Source organism: Gouania willdenowi, chromosome 5 (assembly GCF_900634775.1).
Source record: "Gouania willdenowi chromosome 5, fGouWil2.1, whole genome shotgun sequence".
NCBI lineage: Eukaryota > Metazoa > Chordata > Actinopteri > Blenniiformes > Gobiesocidae > Gouania > Gouania willdenowi.
In genome coordinates this window covers 28,164,507-28,181,717 of record NC_041048.1, presented here as the reverse complement: position 1 = coordinate 28,181,717, position 17,211 = coordinate 28,164,507, and the positions used below count along the sequence as shown (strand labels likewise).

Below are 17,211 nucleotides of genomic sequence, written 5' to 3'. Positions count from 1 at the left end.
TGTAGTGATTCTGGAATCATTTTGTGTATTTTTTGTATAAATATTGTTTAGTTTTTGTTTTATTTTACTCATTTAGTATATTTTTTTTATTATAAATAGTGAGTGTGTGTGTGTGTGTCTACATCCATCTCCTCCGTGCACGCGCATCAGCCGTGTGTGTGTGTGTCTACATCCGACTCCGTGAACGCGCATCAAATAAATAAATACCTTGTGTGTTCCCGTGAATGTTTCAGACGCTGATAACAAAACTCCGTAGACATTGTAGCGCAAATCAGAAAAGTAACAAAACTGCGCAAAACAAAACGTAAAGCTCCAAACTACATGAGTGAGTAAGTAAATTAAAGTATTATCTACAATTCGGCTGCCTTTTTAAAAAAAACAAAAATCAGTTTTTACCTTCGAACGGAGTGGTCAGAGCGTAGCTTCCATGCACGGCACCACACAGAATCTGCAGTTTTCCAGATGGAGAATTGAACAGGTTGAGGTCAAAACCGACTCTAGTGAAACAGCGCGTTATTGAACAACAGTTATATGGTTTAAACAATGGGAAACGTGTCTGCAAAAGACTCATCAGTGGCTGATGGTTTCAAATGATCTTTTCAGAGAGCTCCCGTGTCTGAGAAGCTAACGATAGCATGGCACAGGAGGAAGTGGAGTCGGCAGTGGCTCACACACCCGAACATCAGTGACTAACAACAGCCCAATAAGTGAGACTTAAGAGCTTTGCTAGTTTATCAGTGCAAGCACGGCTGCTCAGACGCTCCTCTCACCTCTCCGGTAAAAAAAAAAAAAAAACTATCTTCTTCTCTCTCACTCGTGTGTTTACAGTCCGTGTCTGCTTGGCTGTGTGCGCAGCGATTGGCTCTGGCTACACACGTGACTCTTGCTCGTGAGTGCAGTAAAATAGATACAGATGGTGCGCGAGCGCTCCCTCACACCCTGAATAGCTGAATAGGTTTCATTTCGGGGCCGTCCAGAAGTGAAATAAAATTAAAATAAACATTTTGAAATGACCAAATGACTCCAAAATAACAGATACACACACTCGGGGTATTTGGAACCCGTCGACCGAGTTTCAAGTCGAACTGGCACCGCGTCGGGGAGATATTTGCCCCACACACACACATCCACACAGACCTCCCTTGAATTATAGTATAGATAGATAGATGGTTGTGTTTTGCTATGTCTGTCATTATTCTTAAAGCATTCCAGTAAAAAAAAAAAACAATAAGGTCGGGCAAATATCCTAATTTCTACAAAGGAAAATAACAAAAACTAGAAAGCAGACCCCCACCCCGTCAAAGCATTCCCTGGTGCATCCAGCTTGTTAAAAAAGAAACCCAATCACCTACTGGATGGATGGATATCAGACAGAGTTCAGTGTCTGAATTTGGGACGCAAAACACCTCACCACCAAATGTTACAAATTAGTACATGCTGTAGTTTTATTTATTTATTTTTTATTTATTTATTTATTTATTTATTTATTTAGGTCTGGTTTGTTTTTACCATTGTTGTCAAAAGCATTGTGTTAAAACTGTCTTAGAGCTCAAGCTCTTAATTAATGGGTCGGGTGTCTAAAATATATTTAAGACTTGGTTTTTTCATTAAACTAACTATTTCTTCATCAGTTTACAGATTAAACTGGATACATTGATTTGGTCCTATAGTTGTCAAAAACCTTCTTAGTAAGTGTAGACAACCAAATGTGTATATTTCAAGTCTTGCAAGTTACTGAATTTTGCCTAATTTACTGTAGTTCACAGATTTGTTTATAAGGTAGGATCTGAAAGGGATCCTGGGTCCTGTAGTCAGGTCAGTTATGAACCACTCTTTTAGCGAGACGTTGAATCCACATTGCCAACAGCTACTAGTATTTGGTAATTGTAGAGGTAAAATTTGGACGTGCTTTGCAAGTCTAAATATAAAATAATTGTACTTGCATCATTAAAGTAGGATAATTTCAGGCTATATACAGAAAAATCAGTGTGTAGTTAAGACTGCAGTGCCTCATTGTGCTTGACCAGTACTAATCTCAGGAGGATGAATAAAGAGAAACATTCTTAGGCAGTACAAAAACAGAACCAGGCTAAACTAATATTGATTTCCAATCAGTTACATTTTCTGCAGTAACAGCGAGTAATTGACTTTCATTAGTGTTGAGGTTGTCAGTCAAGAGACACTGTTGATGGATTAAGCCAGTAAAAATCGGTAAGAAGATGTCATCAGGGTCAACATATCAATGATATTTTATGACGTGTATGGATGGATGGGATGACAGCCAGTCAAAGGACAAACGGTGGCTACGGGGATCAGAATGCTTAGAAAAAAAGCGTAAGCTTAATTTTACCTGTCATAGTCGCCATTGCAGAGCGCACGAACAGGAATGGTGAATGGCTGCCAGACTGGATTTAATGTGTTCTTTACCACCTCTGTTTTATGGCAGATAGTGAACCTACAAACAAAAGAACCATAGGGATGTTAGGAAATGTCATGCTCAGTTAAAACAAAGGCTAATTATCTGTACACAGGAGTCAAAACTTATTGACTCATATGCAAATAAAGAAAGGAAATGGATTGATGGAAGCAATGAAACATTTATGCTAACCCTGCAGTGACAGAAGAAAAGTTTCTGTAATGCACAATGCTGTGACTGAATGTGGGATATTTGTTTGCTACTTGGTGTCTCACATATCTAGGCCAAAAACAAAAAACACAATTATGTCTTATAACAATTTTAATGGTAATACTTTGATAATATCTCTGATATAAGGAGCAGGTACTGACAGAGTGTTGCTTTAAAGCAACACAACATCACATTTTCTACCCTAAGCCCAGGATTACACACTCTTTACAAAGTGCCTCAGGCTTCTTTAAGCACTGCAAGTCTTTTATCCACTCTGGTACTAATTTGTACCCCCACAGGCATAAACAACCGATACTTCTAACATGTCTGTTGGGAATCATTTCCCTCTTTCTCATGTATGTAAAGAAAAAAATATCTCAGGCCAAACTAATGAACTGCTTGCTAAAGCCTCTTTGGTGAGCTCGGGCTGATGCTGCCACAACTGAGAAGTCCCTTTGGGAGCCTAAGAGGCATTTAGGGAAAGTGTGAGGAGATCGGGGAGTGCTACGCAACACAACACAAATTTCCAAGGTCTGTTTCTGTGGATGCAGTGTTTTTTTTCAATTGCCTCATTTTATTCATTTTACATTACATTACATTGCCTTTTTCCACTTTCCTTGTGGGGAGTCTTTTGAGTTTGATAAGATAGATAGATGTTATTCAAGTGCAGGTAGGGTGTAGTATTTTATCATTTGTATGCAACTCCGACAACACACGCCTTTGTGTCTATCATACTACATGTATCATGTATTTTCACTAACTCACACAATTTTGAAAAATAAGACAAACTCTTCACCTGACTTAGAATATTACATCACATTCTGTATAGACCATGTACAGATAAAATACAATCATATCAAATATATTAGTCATTATGACTTTGGCACAAAACAATACAAATGCCACAAAGCTACATTTAGAGACAAAAGTTTTACTACACTTTACCATTTAGTTCAGGGGTGCCATGGTTACGGCCCGCGGGCCGGACCTGGGCCAATTGTACATCACATCCGGCCCGTGGTTGACATGGTTGATCTAATGTTTTTTTTTTTTGTGTGTGTGTCCACCAGCACACAAAATGTGAAATAAACCCATCCAGTCGTTTGTTTGTGGTCTCTGTAAGTCTTATAACATAGATAAAATTGCCTCGTTTCAAATTTTCTACATTTGTGACATCACACGTGAAATCAGGAATCAGTGTTGCCAGATCAGATGGACAATTTCCAGCCCAATCACATCTTATAACAGCCCAAACACGAACCACAAATTTGGCAACACTGTCTTTGTGACACAATGCGACACAGCGGTTCGGACTATTACCTTGAATGGACTATTCCTGTAATCTCTACATGAAATGATGACAAAAAAGCAACTTAGCAGCTCCGGGAAGTGTTTGAAGCTGCTGACTCAGCTGCTTTTGCTGTTGAAGCTGCTGCTGCTGCACGGCACACACTTAATAAAAAAGTGTTTTTCTGAATCACAATATCTGCTTAAATAGCCATGTGTTTTACTGTAATGTGCAGTTTTTTGGCTGAAAACAACAAGAGTGTGTGAATAGCAAAAGAAATTTGCGAGTGATCAACTTTTGTGTGGAGTCATATGTGGAGTCCGCGTCTAAAGACACGCCCACTCACACAGCCCGATTTTAGAATTGGTCAGAAAGTCACTTTTCAGAGGGCTAAAACTCCAGAAAGCAGGCAAGTTTGGGAAAATAACCCTCAAATACTATGTTGTTGGGGTTCTTAGAACAAATGGAGATGGGTGAAAAATGGCATAATATGTCTCCTTTAATTTTGGTGGAATCCATCAGTTGGTCTGTTGCTGCTGCCTGCTTCAGCTGCAACTGAGCTAAGCTGGTGAAAGTGCAAAGGTGTCTGGTTTCAAGAAGTAAAATGTAGCTGAAGTAGGCTTGTCTCTTGATGTAACATAATCCTGTGTGATATGGGTGGGAGGGAATAATTGGGGTTGGGGTTCACTAATGTAGGCTGTACAGTAGGCTAGTGCCATAGGCATTCATGTGTGGAAATGTGAGTTGGAGTTTACTGGTGATGACTGGCAAAGTTAATGTGCCAACTGTTATTGAACCAATGTAATGTTTTAAGATGAGTCATATTTGGCTATTGGATGTTCAGTCACTTGGCCTATTGATGGATTACTTTATTTTGGCACTTACTTTCTGTGACTCGTTTAGGCCTACTTGACCTGGCCTTCTTTTAATTGGCCTAATTATGAATTAGCATGCTTTCATGTGCAAGCCTTTAATAAATATGATCAAAGTAATTTACAGTTTACACTTGTTATTTATAGGAAATGTGTTTTGTCTTTTTTGTTGCATTTCTAATTTATAAATGTAGGCTACTTGCATAGATAGGATTTATTATTGCGTTTATAGAGGGTAACTTGCTTTAGGCTGCTATGTAATTGTAGGCCTCATTGTGAGGCTATTGTGGTGCCAATGCAATTTCTTTTTCATGTGTAGGCCTTCATGAATAATTTCAAGCAGCATATCCATGTGTTGAATCAGTGTTTGGTCTTTCAGGCCGAAAATGTAATTCGGCCCCCTGAAGTCTCACTTGAAAAAAATTTGGCCCCCTGACCAATTTCACCCTGGCATCCCTAATTTAGTTACTAATGAGGCCCCAATGAGCAAACAGTATGCATCAAAAATCATGAGCAGATTGTGAAATTGGTAAATGGCTGGGTCATTTTATACTAGTTGAGATCTAACTTTTGATAAGTTTGACAGAAAATCTAGTAGGCTTACTTTTTTTTTTTTTTTTTAGTCTTTTTTTTCATTTTTTAGTTTAGTTTCAGTTGACTAAACCTGTAAATGAGTTTAGTTGACAGAAATTGCATTTTTTTGTATTAATAGTAAGTGTGTATTTTACTTTTTACCATTTATTTTACTTCCTCTATTAACATATCAGATTATTTCTAATTAGTTAGTTTACCCACATTTTCAGCATCATTCGTCTACAGCAAACTTATCCACAAACTGGACAAAATTAATTCTAAAACAGTCTTAAGGACAGCATGGTGGGGTAGTTAGAACATCTGCCTTACAGATCCCAGGTTTAAGCCCGTTCTGTGTGGAGTTTGCATATTCTCCCTATGCTTGCGAGGATTTTTCATTTTTTGAAAACCATTCTATGAATTTTAGTGGTAGTTTAAGTAACTATTAATTTAAACTTATGTTTAGACTTAGTCTAGTTTTAGTCATCTGAAGAAGTACAGTCAGCAAAAACTATGGCAAAGCCAACGAAATCAACACATTACAAACCTGCTGCAGCACTGGAAACACAATCCCACAAAGCACTTACGTTCCATCCTCATTGCTTCTGTAGAAAACCATGAAAGGGTCGGACTTCCCAAAGAAGTCCTTTTTGTCCAGCTTGTTTGCACAGAACTGCATAGTGGCACTGTCCTGCAACAACACGTGAAAAGAGGTTGTGAAGAGGTTCTTTGACCATGTTGTGTCCAGCTTTTCATAACCCACTATAATAAACTAATTGAAGGTTAAAAAAAAAAAACATGAACTAATTCCATCAGTATATATTTGAGGTCTTTTTGATGGCATTTCCTGAAGTCTTAAATGAAGATTCTAGTATTTGCTGCTTTTTGTTCATTTGAGATCGAAGGTGAAAAGCATAAACCGTTCAATTTAGATTTAGATTTAGAAATTTTGATTGCCAGATGATTTACAGGGAATGTAGTTCTCCATGTTCTTAGCAGCAAACTGAGCTTCATGACATTGTCTCTTCAAAAACTGAACAAAGTTCATGATATTCCACTTAATAAAACTGCAACAATGCACCATCTTTATATCGTTTATACTCCTCCCTTTCCACGTTTTATGACTGTAGGGTGGACTCACAAAGCAGTGTGAACCTTACACCCCTATTACGCTTTCATTTATCAACTGATTAGTTCATAAATTCGATTTTTCTTCTGATGTGCTTTTAAACAGGGAATAAACTATTTTTGCATTAATGTTTCGATTACTGTTACATTGAAGTTAACCGCTGCATGATGCATAACAGATTATGATCTATTTACCAGCTCCTGGAGGAGTTGAGACACCCCCAGTCGATACTATAAAATCTCCAAGCAACAATTTATGCTATGCTAACTACCTACTCATTACTAACTAAAGCTCTCTATTCAAAACTACATCAATCCAAACAACTCATCACAACCTTGTTCTATTTTGTTCTAGTATTGTGTGGCACTGGATCATGTGAGCTGGGACCACACTTGAAACATAAAGGGTTTGATGCTGTTTCTTCCCATGTTTTTAAAAGGTTGAGAGCCCAAAGCTTTATGCTGGGCAGTAATGACAGTGCTAATGATAGCTTAATAGCTATTTAATGGCATGTTTGGCTGGATACTGATAGACTATTCAACGAGGATGCTCATGAGTTCCAACTAACAATTGAGGTGTTTTGATAATGATTTTTTATTAGAAACGTTAAAAACGTCGTATTTATCCTTTCCTTTCAGGGCTTCTTTATACAAGCCATGCATATATGAGTGATTTGAAAAGAGAACCCTGGAGGGAAGCCAAAGAAACAAAAACCTAAAAACCTTTTAGAAATAGTTTTAGGTTTTGTTCTTACATGTTTAGTTCCATCTATTAGGATTAGAAAAGAGAGATATTTAATTATTGGTTGATTTTGTATCAATCAGGAGCCACCATTTCAGTGATTGCTGTATTTCACTTTTGGAAAAAATGAAGTCAGTTTTGTGTCATTGTATCTTTTCTAAAATAATTTGTTCTATGTCTGATATTAAGTAAGCTATATGGCGCCTTTCTGAAGTTGTTACTTTAGTCAAAGGAATTTTAATTTATACATTTCTTTGCTTACAAGGAGAGCCTTTTTCAATATTTTAAATACGGCCAATTTAAGATAACTTTGACTCTCATTGAAGTTTCTTGAGGAACGGGCAAATGTTCAAATGCAGTCAGCGTAGTGAAGAAAACGCTGACTAACACAACTCTGAACTCTAGCAGCAAAAGAGGATTTTCATCTTCTCTCTGGTCAGAATTAGGACAATAGCAGTGCAATGGACTGCATTTGATACAAGTCTCATAAAAAGAGACTTGTATCAAATGTATCTTCAGTCTGTTTGCAGCTCTGAGGTCAAAATAAATCCAGCAAAACATTTGACAATACATTTTACAAGACACGTCTGCTGCTATTTCAAAAATAATGAATGTATTTGCAGTCCTGTGTGGCTCATTACCTGCCCGAGTTCCACATCTGAATAAATCGGAACAGCAATTTAAAAAAAAAAAAAAAAAGCTGTTGACTTGCAATTAAGTTTATCCCCAGTTTCATAACAATGTGATAGCATTGCTTTTTTCTAAAATAAAAAACAAGTGAGGGCACATACCAGGAAATGGAAGTTGGACACATGAAAGCCTTTATGTTGATGGAATGGGAAGAAGTGATTAAATATGCATCTGCTCCTGCTTTATTGATGCTATCTGGCACGGACACACTCATGCGAAGCCCTGTGATCAACAGCTATTTGCTAATATGGAGAGAATCCTGGTATTAATTAACTAAGATAGTGGCACATTTACCACAACAGGAACATACAATGAGTGTGGGAAAGAAGGAAAGAGTCAGAGTTACCGGAGAATACCCTTTGAAAAAATGTCAAAAAAACACAAGATACATCATTACATCATTAAAAAAAAAAGCTCAAAAGGAGTGAGGCGAAGCAAGAAAGCTTATAGGCACCTACCCCATATTAAATTATCATTACAAACATACAAATAGCAACATCAACAAGAGAAAAGCCTTTAAGTAAATGTTGACATTGCACAGAATTTTCACAATCTACACACATTTATACATACATTATATTGGTGTTTATGCTATAACATTTATATTAATTTGAAATATTACAGGGTTACCTACAGTTAAAAAAGAGCTTATAATGTATTCTGTACGTTAGCAGCACTTTTCAGGTTTTCATCTAAACTATTGCACAGGTTTACACCTTTTGTGTGATACGAGCATACTATACCTTCAGATTAAGCGTTCCCCTTAGGCAGTATCTCCTCTACCAAACATTTGTTGAATGTTTAGAGGAAGTTGGTTATTTTTGGCCTTATATATTAAAAACAAAGATTTCATTTTCATCAAGTCGTCAAGTTTTAGTGTTAGATTTTAAGAACAGTGAGTTTCTATGGTCCCTGTAGCCTAAGTTGTGCACCATTCGAATGGCCTTTAAGTCTATATAAGAGTTGCAGATGACTGCTACTGCCCCAGACCTCCAAGCAACAGTTGATATAAGGTAGGATTAGAGAACAAAACAAGATGAAGAGAGCTTTTTGGTTATACTCATTATAACAACATTTTTGGCTTTTACAGTGAATACTATTTATTTGTGATCTCCAGCTAACATTATGGCTGAGGATCACACCTTGAACCGTTTACTCTACAATATTATCAATTTTAAATTTTTTGATGTGATGTGTCTTGAGTTTGATGGGAATAACGTGAGAAAAAAAACTAAAACTGAGTGACTAAAAGGAAGGAAAAAGGTTTATATAAATAAAAGGCTGTCATATTTCTCTGCTGAAAAACACATTCCCCTCATTGACTGTGCTGTGAATGTGACAGTCGAATATATATGTAATGCTTTATAATATTTTTGTTTGTTGTTCTCTTGCATTCCTATTTTTTGTTTCCAAAGCCAGAATAATAGAGATTTCACCATTAAAGTTGGTATAGTGTAGTGTTGTGTTCAAGACCACACTATCCAAGACCAAGACTTGCCTGAGACCAGAATGCACCGAGACCGAGACCAAGACAAGACCAAGACTTTCGGGAGCCGAGACCGAGTCAAGACCAAGACCGAGACAAGCCGAGACCAAGACCATAAACATTTTTTTTTTTCAATTTAAAAAAATATATAAATAAATAAAATTATGACAAGTTTCGACAGTTAAATAACATTCTCTCTTTAATTTTAGTTTATTTTAAATACATTTGACGGACAAAAAAGGTGCCTGCAAAAAATTTACTAAAATATTAAAAATACTACTGTTACTGATAAATTCACAATTATTCTACATATTTGTACAGCAAGTGTTTAAAAGTATTTCTGCCAAGAAATAATGATTCTTGATTTTGATTCTTTGAGTTGTGCAAGTCAACAGGTCACAGATTTCACAAGATAATTTTTTAGTTTGAAAAAGCCTTTACACAGGCCATTTTTATTAATTCACTTAGTTGATATAGTTTAATTTGGTTGCTGTAATGTAACTAGGATATTCAATTAACAAAGGTTTCCAACTGTAACTGTAAAAATGAAACTTTCTGAAATAAAACTACAAACAAGTTGTCATCAATGTAAAAAACATAGATCTACAGGTAGATGTGAAACTAAATAAAACAACCTCAAACCCTGGAAACGTCATGTGACAAATTAATCAATAGTTCTTGTTGAGAATTATTATTATTCTGGATACAGTGGAAACAGAAACTATAAAAAAATAGTTATATTGTGAACCTGTTTATATTGTGGGGGACATATTATATACATCAATGTAATTGGAGTCTGAAGCCACAAAAAAAACACCACTTTAAAAAGAAAATAGACTAATATCAGACCTCTTTACAGTTATTTGAGTCATTCTGTGCATGTGCGGCGATGACGCGCTGGTGACGACATAATCCAAGATGGCGGCGGCCCGAACTACAGCCGACAGTATGTAATGAAAACCTTAAAAGACATGAATATAATGAAAAGAGTGGATGGACAGAGACATAGACATGTGGACTTTCACACGGACACACATGGACTTATTAAACACACACGGACCTCGGTAAATGGAATAGGCTTCACCGGGCGGCTGGCACTAGGACCCAGAGGTGGAGTAAATGCATCCCCAGTACTGCATTCACAGGCTGTAATATCATCAATTTATCATTTTACCTGTTGTTAGAGCTACTGTCTTTACCAGGGAGATAATATTAATTAAATATGATTGTTTTCTGGAGTTTTACTGGGATTTTTACCGGTGATTAGTTCAAATCTCCCTTGCGCTCCGCGGTCCAAACTGACACTGTAGCCACACACACACGTCACTCAGTCACATGGAGTCACAGGAAGGTTGCGGTCATTATACGGGGTGGATTAAAGAATTAATAAAAGATTGTTTTATCCCGTTCTTCTCCGTGTTATTATCACATTATAAAAAAGTTTAAAAATAGCAGGAATTAGTCCTGGTCTCGAACGGTCTTGACAGAAAATCCCGAGTCCGGGCAGCCCGAGTCCGAGACAAGACCGAGTCAAAATGTTTCAGAGTGCGAGACGAGACCGAGACCTTTAAAATTTGGTCTCAAGACCGGTCTCGACTACTACAACACTAGTATAGTGTTTCAAACATGTGGAGAAGGAGGGTTTGTGCATCTCTGAGTTTGTTTATTAAGTAATTAACTTTCCCTTTGGTTTATTTGACTATTAATTTCTTTCTTTTTGTGGAGGTGAGAAATCAGGGTGTCACGCACTCAACTTAAAAAGAAAGATTACCTAGTACCTAAGTACTCATGAAAAATCTCAGCTTCCTGTTTCAACCAACATTTGATCATATAAGAACAGTTTATACAACTCAAAAATTTGCATGACAGCAAATCAACCAAACATGTTTCAAGCTGCAAAAAAAGTCTGAATGAGGTATTTGTTTGTGTCTTTACTTTTTCTAAGGTCCCGAGGCTACTGGTTTTCATCTTGTCGATTTTGTTCAGATTTTCTGTTACAACAATTGGCACTTGCAGAGCCAGTGGATGAACCACAGAACGCACCCACGGCCCAGTACCAGGTTGGGACGTTGCAGACCTCTCGTAGAGAAAATTCTCACAAAGAAACACAATGACCAAAAAGCCTCAGCAAAGTTCTCTCTATGTGTGCATGTGTGTCACAGGGTGGAAAGGACAACATCAGACTGCGTTTAAATAATTCAACCCTTAATGTCACACCTTCTATCAAAGCCTCTTTAACAGCTGAGAGCGGCCTCTTTTGCAACTAACATTAAATGGATCTTTAATATTTTTGCTGCTTGCGATTACAATATTTCCTTTAATCAAATTGGTAATTTGTTTGTAACTACAAAACTCTATTACAGCTTGGGTAATTCTCAGCACTCATTCATTCATATATTTGAAAACTCCAGTTGATGGCTGGTTAGCAAAAGAGTAAGAGTCATTTTCCTGATATTTTTTTAGTGAGAGGCATGGAAATTAATAAAAAAGACAAAGAAACACGTTAAATGGAATAATGGAGAAATGATGATGAGTTTGGTAGTCTATTATGGGCAGTAAATTACAGACAACTTGCAACTTTGGATGGACAAAAGGACTGACGGATGGATGATGCAAGCAACAATCTTTTCTATTGATGTATATTTACTATGGGACATCAGCCAGGTCAAAGAAAGGAACAGTAAATAATTAGTTTTCATATTTTAGCAGGGACTCACTTTTTTACAGTATAAATCAAAGCCGAAATTAGCTTAATAGTGGCTTTTGTGAGCTGCTACTGTGCAAACAAGGAACATTGCTTTGCTTACTCACTCGACAGTTGCTCAGCTCCTCTGCAGAGAGGATGACGATGCCACATTTCTTCCCAGGGATTCCTCTGTGGTGGAAAGACAGAAAACAACAGCTTTTGTTGAGTAGAAATACAGATATTATTGGAAAACACGTTTGATTGTTCACTTACAAAAAAGAGATTGATAGTTTATTTAGTTTTGACAATGAGTGTCTTGGTGTTATTTTTAGAGCTCTTGTCCTGCAGAAGGAAAATAATAATGTAATGTGGTTATCTTTTTTTAAATATATAATGTATGTGTTAGCCATTGGTTTGCTTATCTATTCAAGTGACAAAGTTGTTAGGTGGTTTGTGCTGTGAAAAAAATAAAAAACAAAAAAACACACAATGAATGTTCGAATATGGACTATACCAGTATTTAACCTCAGACAGCATCAATTTGAACCGACAACAGCATTGAACACTTAAAGTTATTTGGATTCTCATTTACTTCTTATGACAGAAGACTCAATATAACTAAATCATCAACTCAACAAACTGTGGCTTGACCCGGGAGGACCTAAAAAGCATTTAGAAAAAGACCAGAAGTCAGCTAACCTTCCAGAATGTCTGCATCCTCAGTGTGTGGGAGCAATTTTGCATCCTATCCCTCACAACAGAAGGCAATGATTTTCCCCTCCCCCACCCATATGTGCTATGTCCTCATGTAATTGTGTTTTTTGGTGCCTCTATGTGCTGAGGAGTTTGTTTCCCTAATCCTTCACTGTGCCCCCTCTAAAGGAGCATAGTTTGGGACCTGTCTGTTGCCCTCTCCTTTCCTTTTGTTTTCCACTTTTCATCTAAGCATGATGGCACCGCGGATGGCTGCCTCGGTGTGTTGGTGCACATGTTCTTCGCACCAACTGCCAAGTTGAATTCGTTATGCTGCTTTAAAACGGTACTTGGCGAAAAAAAAACATTCTGATTCTGATCATACCTGTCAAGTATCCCGTTTTGGCCTGGAAACTCCCGTATTTTACCAATCTTTCCCACCGCCTTCCCGTATTAGTACTTTCCCGTAAATATCCCGTATTTTAATGTAATAATAATTCAAAGATGCCTTACTAAACTGAACGGCATCACTAGCCTCGCGAGAGAGATTAGTGCTAACAGCTGCAACAAACCCGGGAACAACTCAGAAAAGAACAAAAAACTTGTGTAAATATGTTGTAAAATGTGACAGAGAGTTCATCTTCCTAAAGAGCAGCAGGATGGGACACAGTTACACGTTCTGTTAGATTAATAACTGAGATTTTAACGTCTACCACAGCGGAAGGAACGACATAAGTCACCATGAAAAATCAGCCAATCACAAGAACCACAAATATACAATGCTTTCAAAAAGTTTTGAAGAATGTAAAGTCTGCAACAAATGTGTCTAATAAGTCATTAGTGAATACCAGAGAACCACATGAGTGAGCATGAGAAATTAAAATAAAATATATAATGAAAATGAAATGTTAATGTCTAACTTAAAGACAAGCAATGTTAAATTAACAGTAAATATACAGTGTGTTGACTTGTATATAAACTGTAAGTATATTATATCAACACATGTGCTTCATATACACATTTATGTTTTTATTTAGGCTGTATTATAATTTAGGAATTAGGGCTGGGCGATATATCGAGATTCAAGATGTATCGAGTTTTCTATTTTGGCGATATAGAAAACTATAATATTTCATATATATATATACATATATTATAGCTTATTATGTATCAAAATACTAGTTTTAGGAGTCGCTGCTTTTACTTCTCAGAACAACATGTAAATTGTCAGTTAGATGGTTTTCTGAGTGCACATATTGTGCAGCTGTTTGTGAATAAATGAGCCTGTGTAGCATTTTGCATCAGCAAATTTAAACCAGAATTGTTTTTTTTCTGGTCAGACTTCATTTGATAAAATTATCTTGATTTATATCGTATTTCATCATTTTGAGAAAAAATATTGAGATATTAGTTTTGGTCCATATAACCCAGCCCTAGTAGGAATGTTCACAGCATTTCACTGTTAACAAAGGTCGACCTACCAGATTCTAATCACATAATTGTATTTAGTAAGTGGTGGACAAGTGGGTATTTTAGATTTCTTGTACACTTGTCTTAAAATATAAGGGATACTGGAGTTTTCAAATCCAAAACTTGACAGGTATGATTCTGATTCTGAAAAGTGTCTGAACTTAAAAGATCTTTTATTCTTTTTTCTGTTTAGGGCTATGATTTTAATAAGGTAAATTGGTTTGGTTTTACTGTTAAATAACTTGTAAAATAGTCTGAATAATCAAAATGAAAAAATTATTAACATGATTTTTTTTAAAAATTGTAAAGTAATCAACATCTGACTGTGGTTCTCCTGATTCTACCACAACCTGTTTTCTGCACAAAGCAGCCCAAATTCCCACCTTGTTTCAATAGTTCTGTTCCTCTACACCATCCCAGGGAATGTGAAGGGCCCCAAATTAGGAGTCATCACCAAAAATAACACTGGCAGAGAACACTCATGGGTGCGTATCGCATACAAAAAATCTGCTGTTCATCCCACAAATGCATAATTCTTCTGACAATGCCAAGATTCGAGAAAAACAAGCAGATTTTTCAATAATAATAGATTCACTGTCAAGAAGAACAAATACATACAGCACTACACAAATAACCAGGGATGGAGAATTCTGTATGATTAATGTATGTGACTGTTGTATCTCAATCCATTTTACTAGTTTCCACAAAAGGTTGGTGGAGTCGAGATGTCTTCAGCATCTCATAGGTTTTTGACCAAGTCTTTAAAACTGGAGAAAGTGGTTTCCAACTGTGTGTGTTAGTACTTTTTGCACTGCAGTCAGGTGTTTCCTTTAAACTTTAAAAGGCCTCGATCAATCTCCAGGGAGAATAAACATCCGGGCGGGTGAAGCAGTGAACTTATGTTATGTACACACATGCACTCTGCACTGCTGGCAACCTTTTAGCCGCTTTCTTTTACGCATCGCTTACAAAAGACAAATGACTCCATTTGTGCATCTAGCTCCACTCTTCTCTCTTCACCACCTGTACCTGTGTCAATTCCCTCTCAAAGAAAAAATGCTCAAAAGCTAAAAAAAAACAAACAAGAGGCTTATATATTTATATCAGGCCTCTAGTAGAGGACCCGAGCTTGAGGAAGACGAGCATACCACCTTTTATTAATATTTCTGTACCTCATCATCTCATTCTTAAAAAGCAACAAAACAATATTTGCTCTCTCAGCAATATTTTAATGTTTTGTAGATATTTTTTACTCAGTTCATACAAGAAACAGCAAACTTTGGACTATGCCCAATTACATTACTTGAGGAATTACTCTGTTCAAGTCCTTTGTAGATTTTGCTTTGATGTATGCACTTCATACAAACTTCTGCTTCACATACACACATAATTTTGCACAAATAACAATAATTTTTCCTATGGCAATCGTAAAACAAGTAAACAAAGCACATGTAAAATGCAGACTGTGTTCTTATGTGTTTGCCCAGCGCTGTTTTTTCTGCAATGCAAAAACAAATCCCACCCCTCTCAATAAAAAAATAATCAAACAAAAGACAATTCGGTTTGGTTTGAATTGCATTCTCAGTGTTATTAATCTTCTTTGAGTTCATACATCTCAGCTGTAGCAAAGAATACAACTGAGAGAACTGAGAACACTGATAATACTGGAAAGGTGAGTCAGGACTCGAATAAAGCGTGTCGGCTTGTCAGCAAGTTTTATTCTTTGAACTTTGCCTGACAAAGTTAAGAGGAAAAACTTGCTGCACCAGTTAAGATCTTTTTTAAATCATTTTCTAAGAAAAACAAATGAGCTTCAAATCATGGACAATGTAACCTATTCACTGCACATCTTTGAAGACACTCAAAAATGTGTTTGGAACCTCTGACACCAAACACAAAGATATAATAATAAGGTCTAAGCTCTCAAGATCACAAACCTCTCAAGGTCAAGGTAGATGTACAAACACACTCACGCCAATAGTCACAGTTAACTGAGAATTATGTCAACTAAAAGTGCAAATGTCAACACAGACTGTTAATACAAACCCTGTATCTGTTGATGAAGCTCCTTCCTTTGCTTTGTGCTGTTCAGATTTTTCCCCAAACCTTATCTTATCCCAGTTTAAATGTAAAAGTTAGTTTTGGGGTTAAATTAGACACAGCAATCAGATAGCCTGCTCTCTTTAAAATTGACATAAACAAAAGTGCCACATAAAGTACATAGTAACACCCTTCAAGACTTCCAGGGGTATAGAACAGAAAAGTCACAATTAGAAAGCTTTACAAAGGAGCATTTCTTTTATTCTGTAATTGACAGAATAGAATAAAATAGATTTTTTGCCCAGTGCTGCAAGCATTGCAATGATGTCAAAAGACAGCTGGACATATGTTTATTGCTTATTGAAATAGGATCCCCATTAGTCTTCACCTCGGTAAAGATTAATCTTCCTGGGGTCCCAACAAAAATCCCAAGGAAATTAAAACAATGTCCTTCATAAAATAACATCAAGAACATCATTCAACATCCTAACAGCATGTTCTACTAACATCAGAGATGCAATTATACAAAATCATCTATTAGGTGATGAAAATAATTTCCTTCCTAATTACAGCTTTGTAGTTCATTTTTAAAGCTTAGTGTCTTAGCGATTGCAATTAGATGTGAGGGGAGGTGATTCCAGTAGGTGACTGCTCTATACATTACTTTCTCAGTGCATTAAGTGGTTTCCTAGGGCCTGTCTGGTGTTATAGCTATACCTATCCTTAATTTGTAGCAGTTGGGAAAACAAAGAGCAAGGTTTACCAGAAGTATATACCTTTCTCATAAACAAAATAAGACTGCATACCAGTCTATCCTCCACTGTCATGCAGCTCTTCATGCATAATCTTAACTCTGGCTCTAATGGAACGGCTGAGAGCAAGGCGTGCTGCTCAGTTCTGTATGACTTGTAGTTTTG

General features: G+C 36.7%; 1 protein-coding gene across 2 annotated transcripts in view; it reads right to left on the bottom strand.

Moving 5' to 3' along the window:
* Positions 1 to 17,211, bottom strand: part of cpne5b (copine Vb) — a 188,776-nt gene that overhangs the window by 84,146 nt on the left and 87,419 nt on the right. Inside the window, exons 8-10 of one of the 2 annotated variants that reach the window (XM_028446641.1) lie at positions 12,217 to 12,280; positions 5,947 to 6,050; positions 2,351 to 2,455 (exon numbers count right to left, since the gene is read on the bottom strand). In XM_028446641.1, the coding sequence (XP_028302442.1) occupies positions 2,351 to 2,455; positions 5,947 to 6,050; positions 12,217 to 12,280 (273 nt within the window). The remainder of the gene's footprint in view (positions 1 to 2,350; positions 2,456 to 5,946; positions 6,051 to 12,216; positions 12,281 to 17,211) is intronic. The other variant, XM_028446642.1, reaches the window with a different exon arrangement.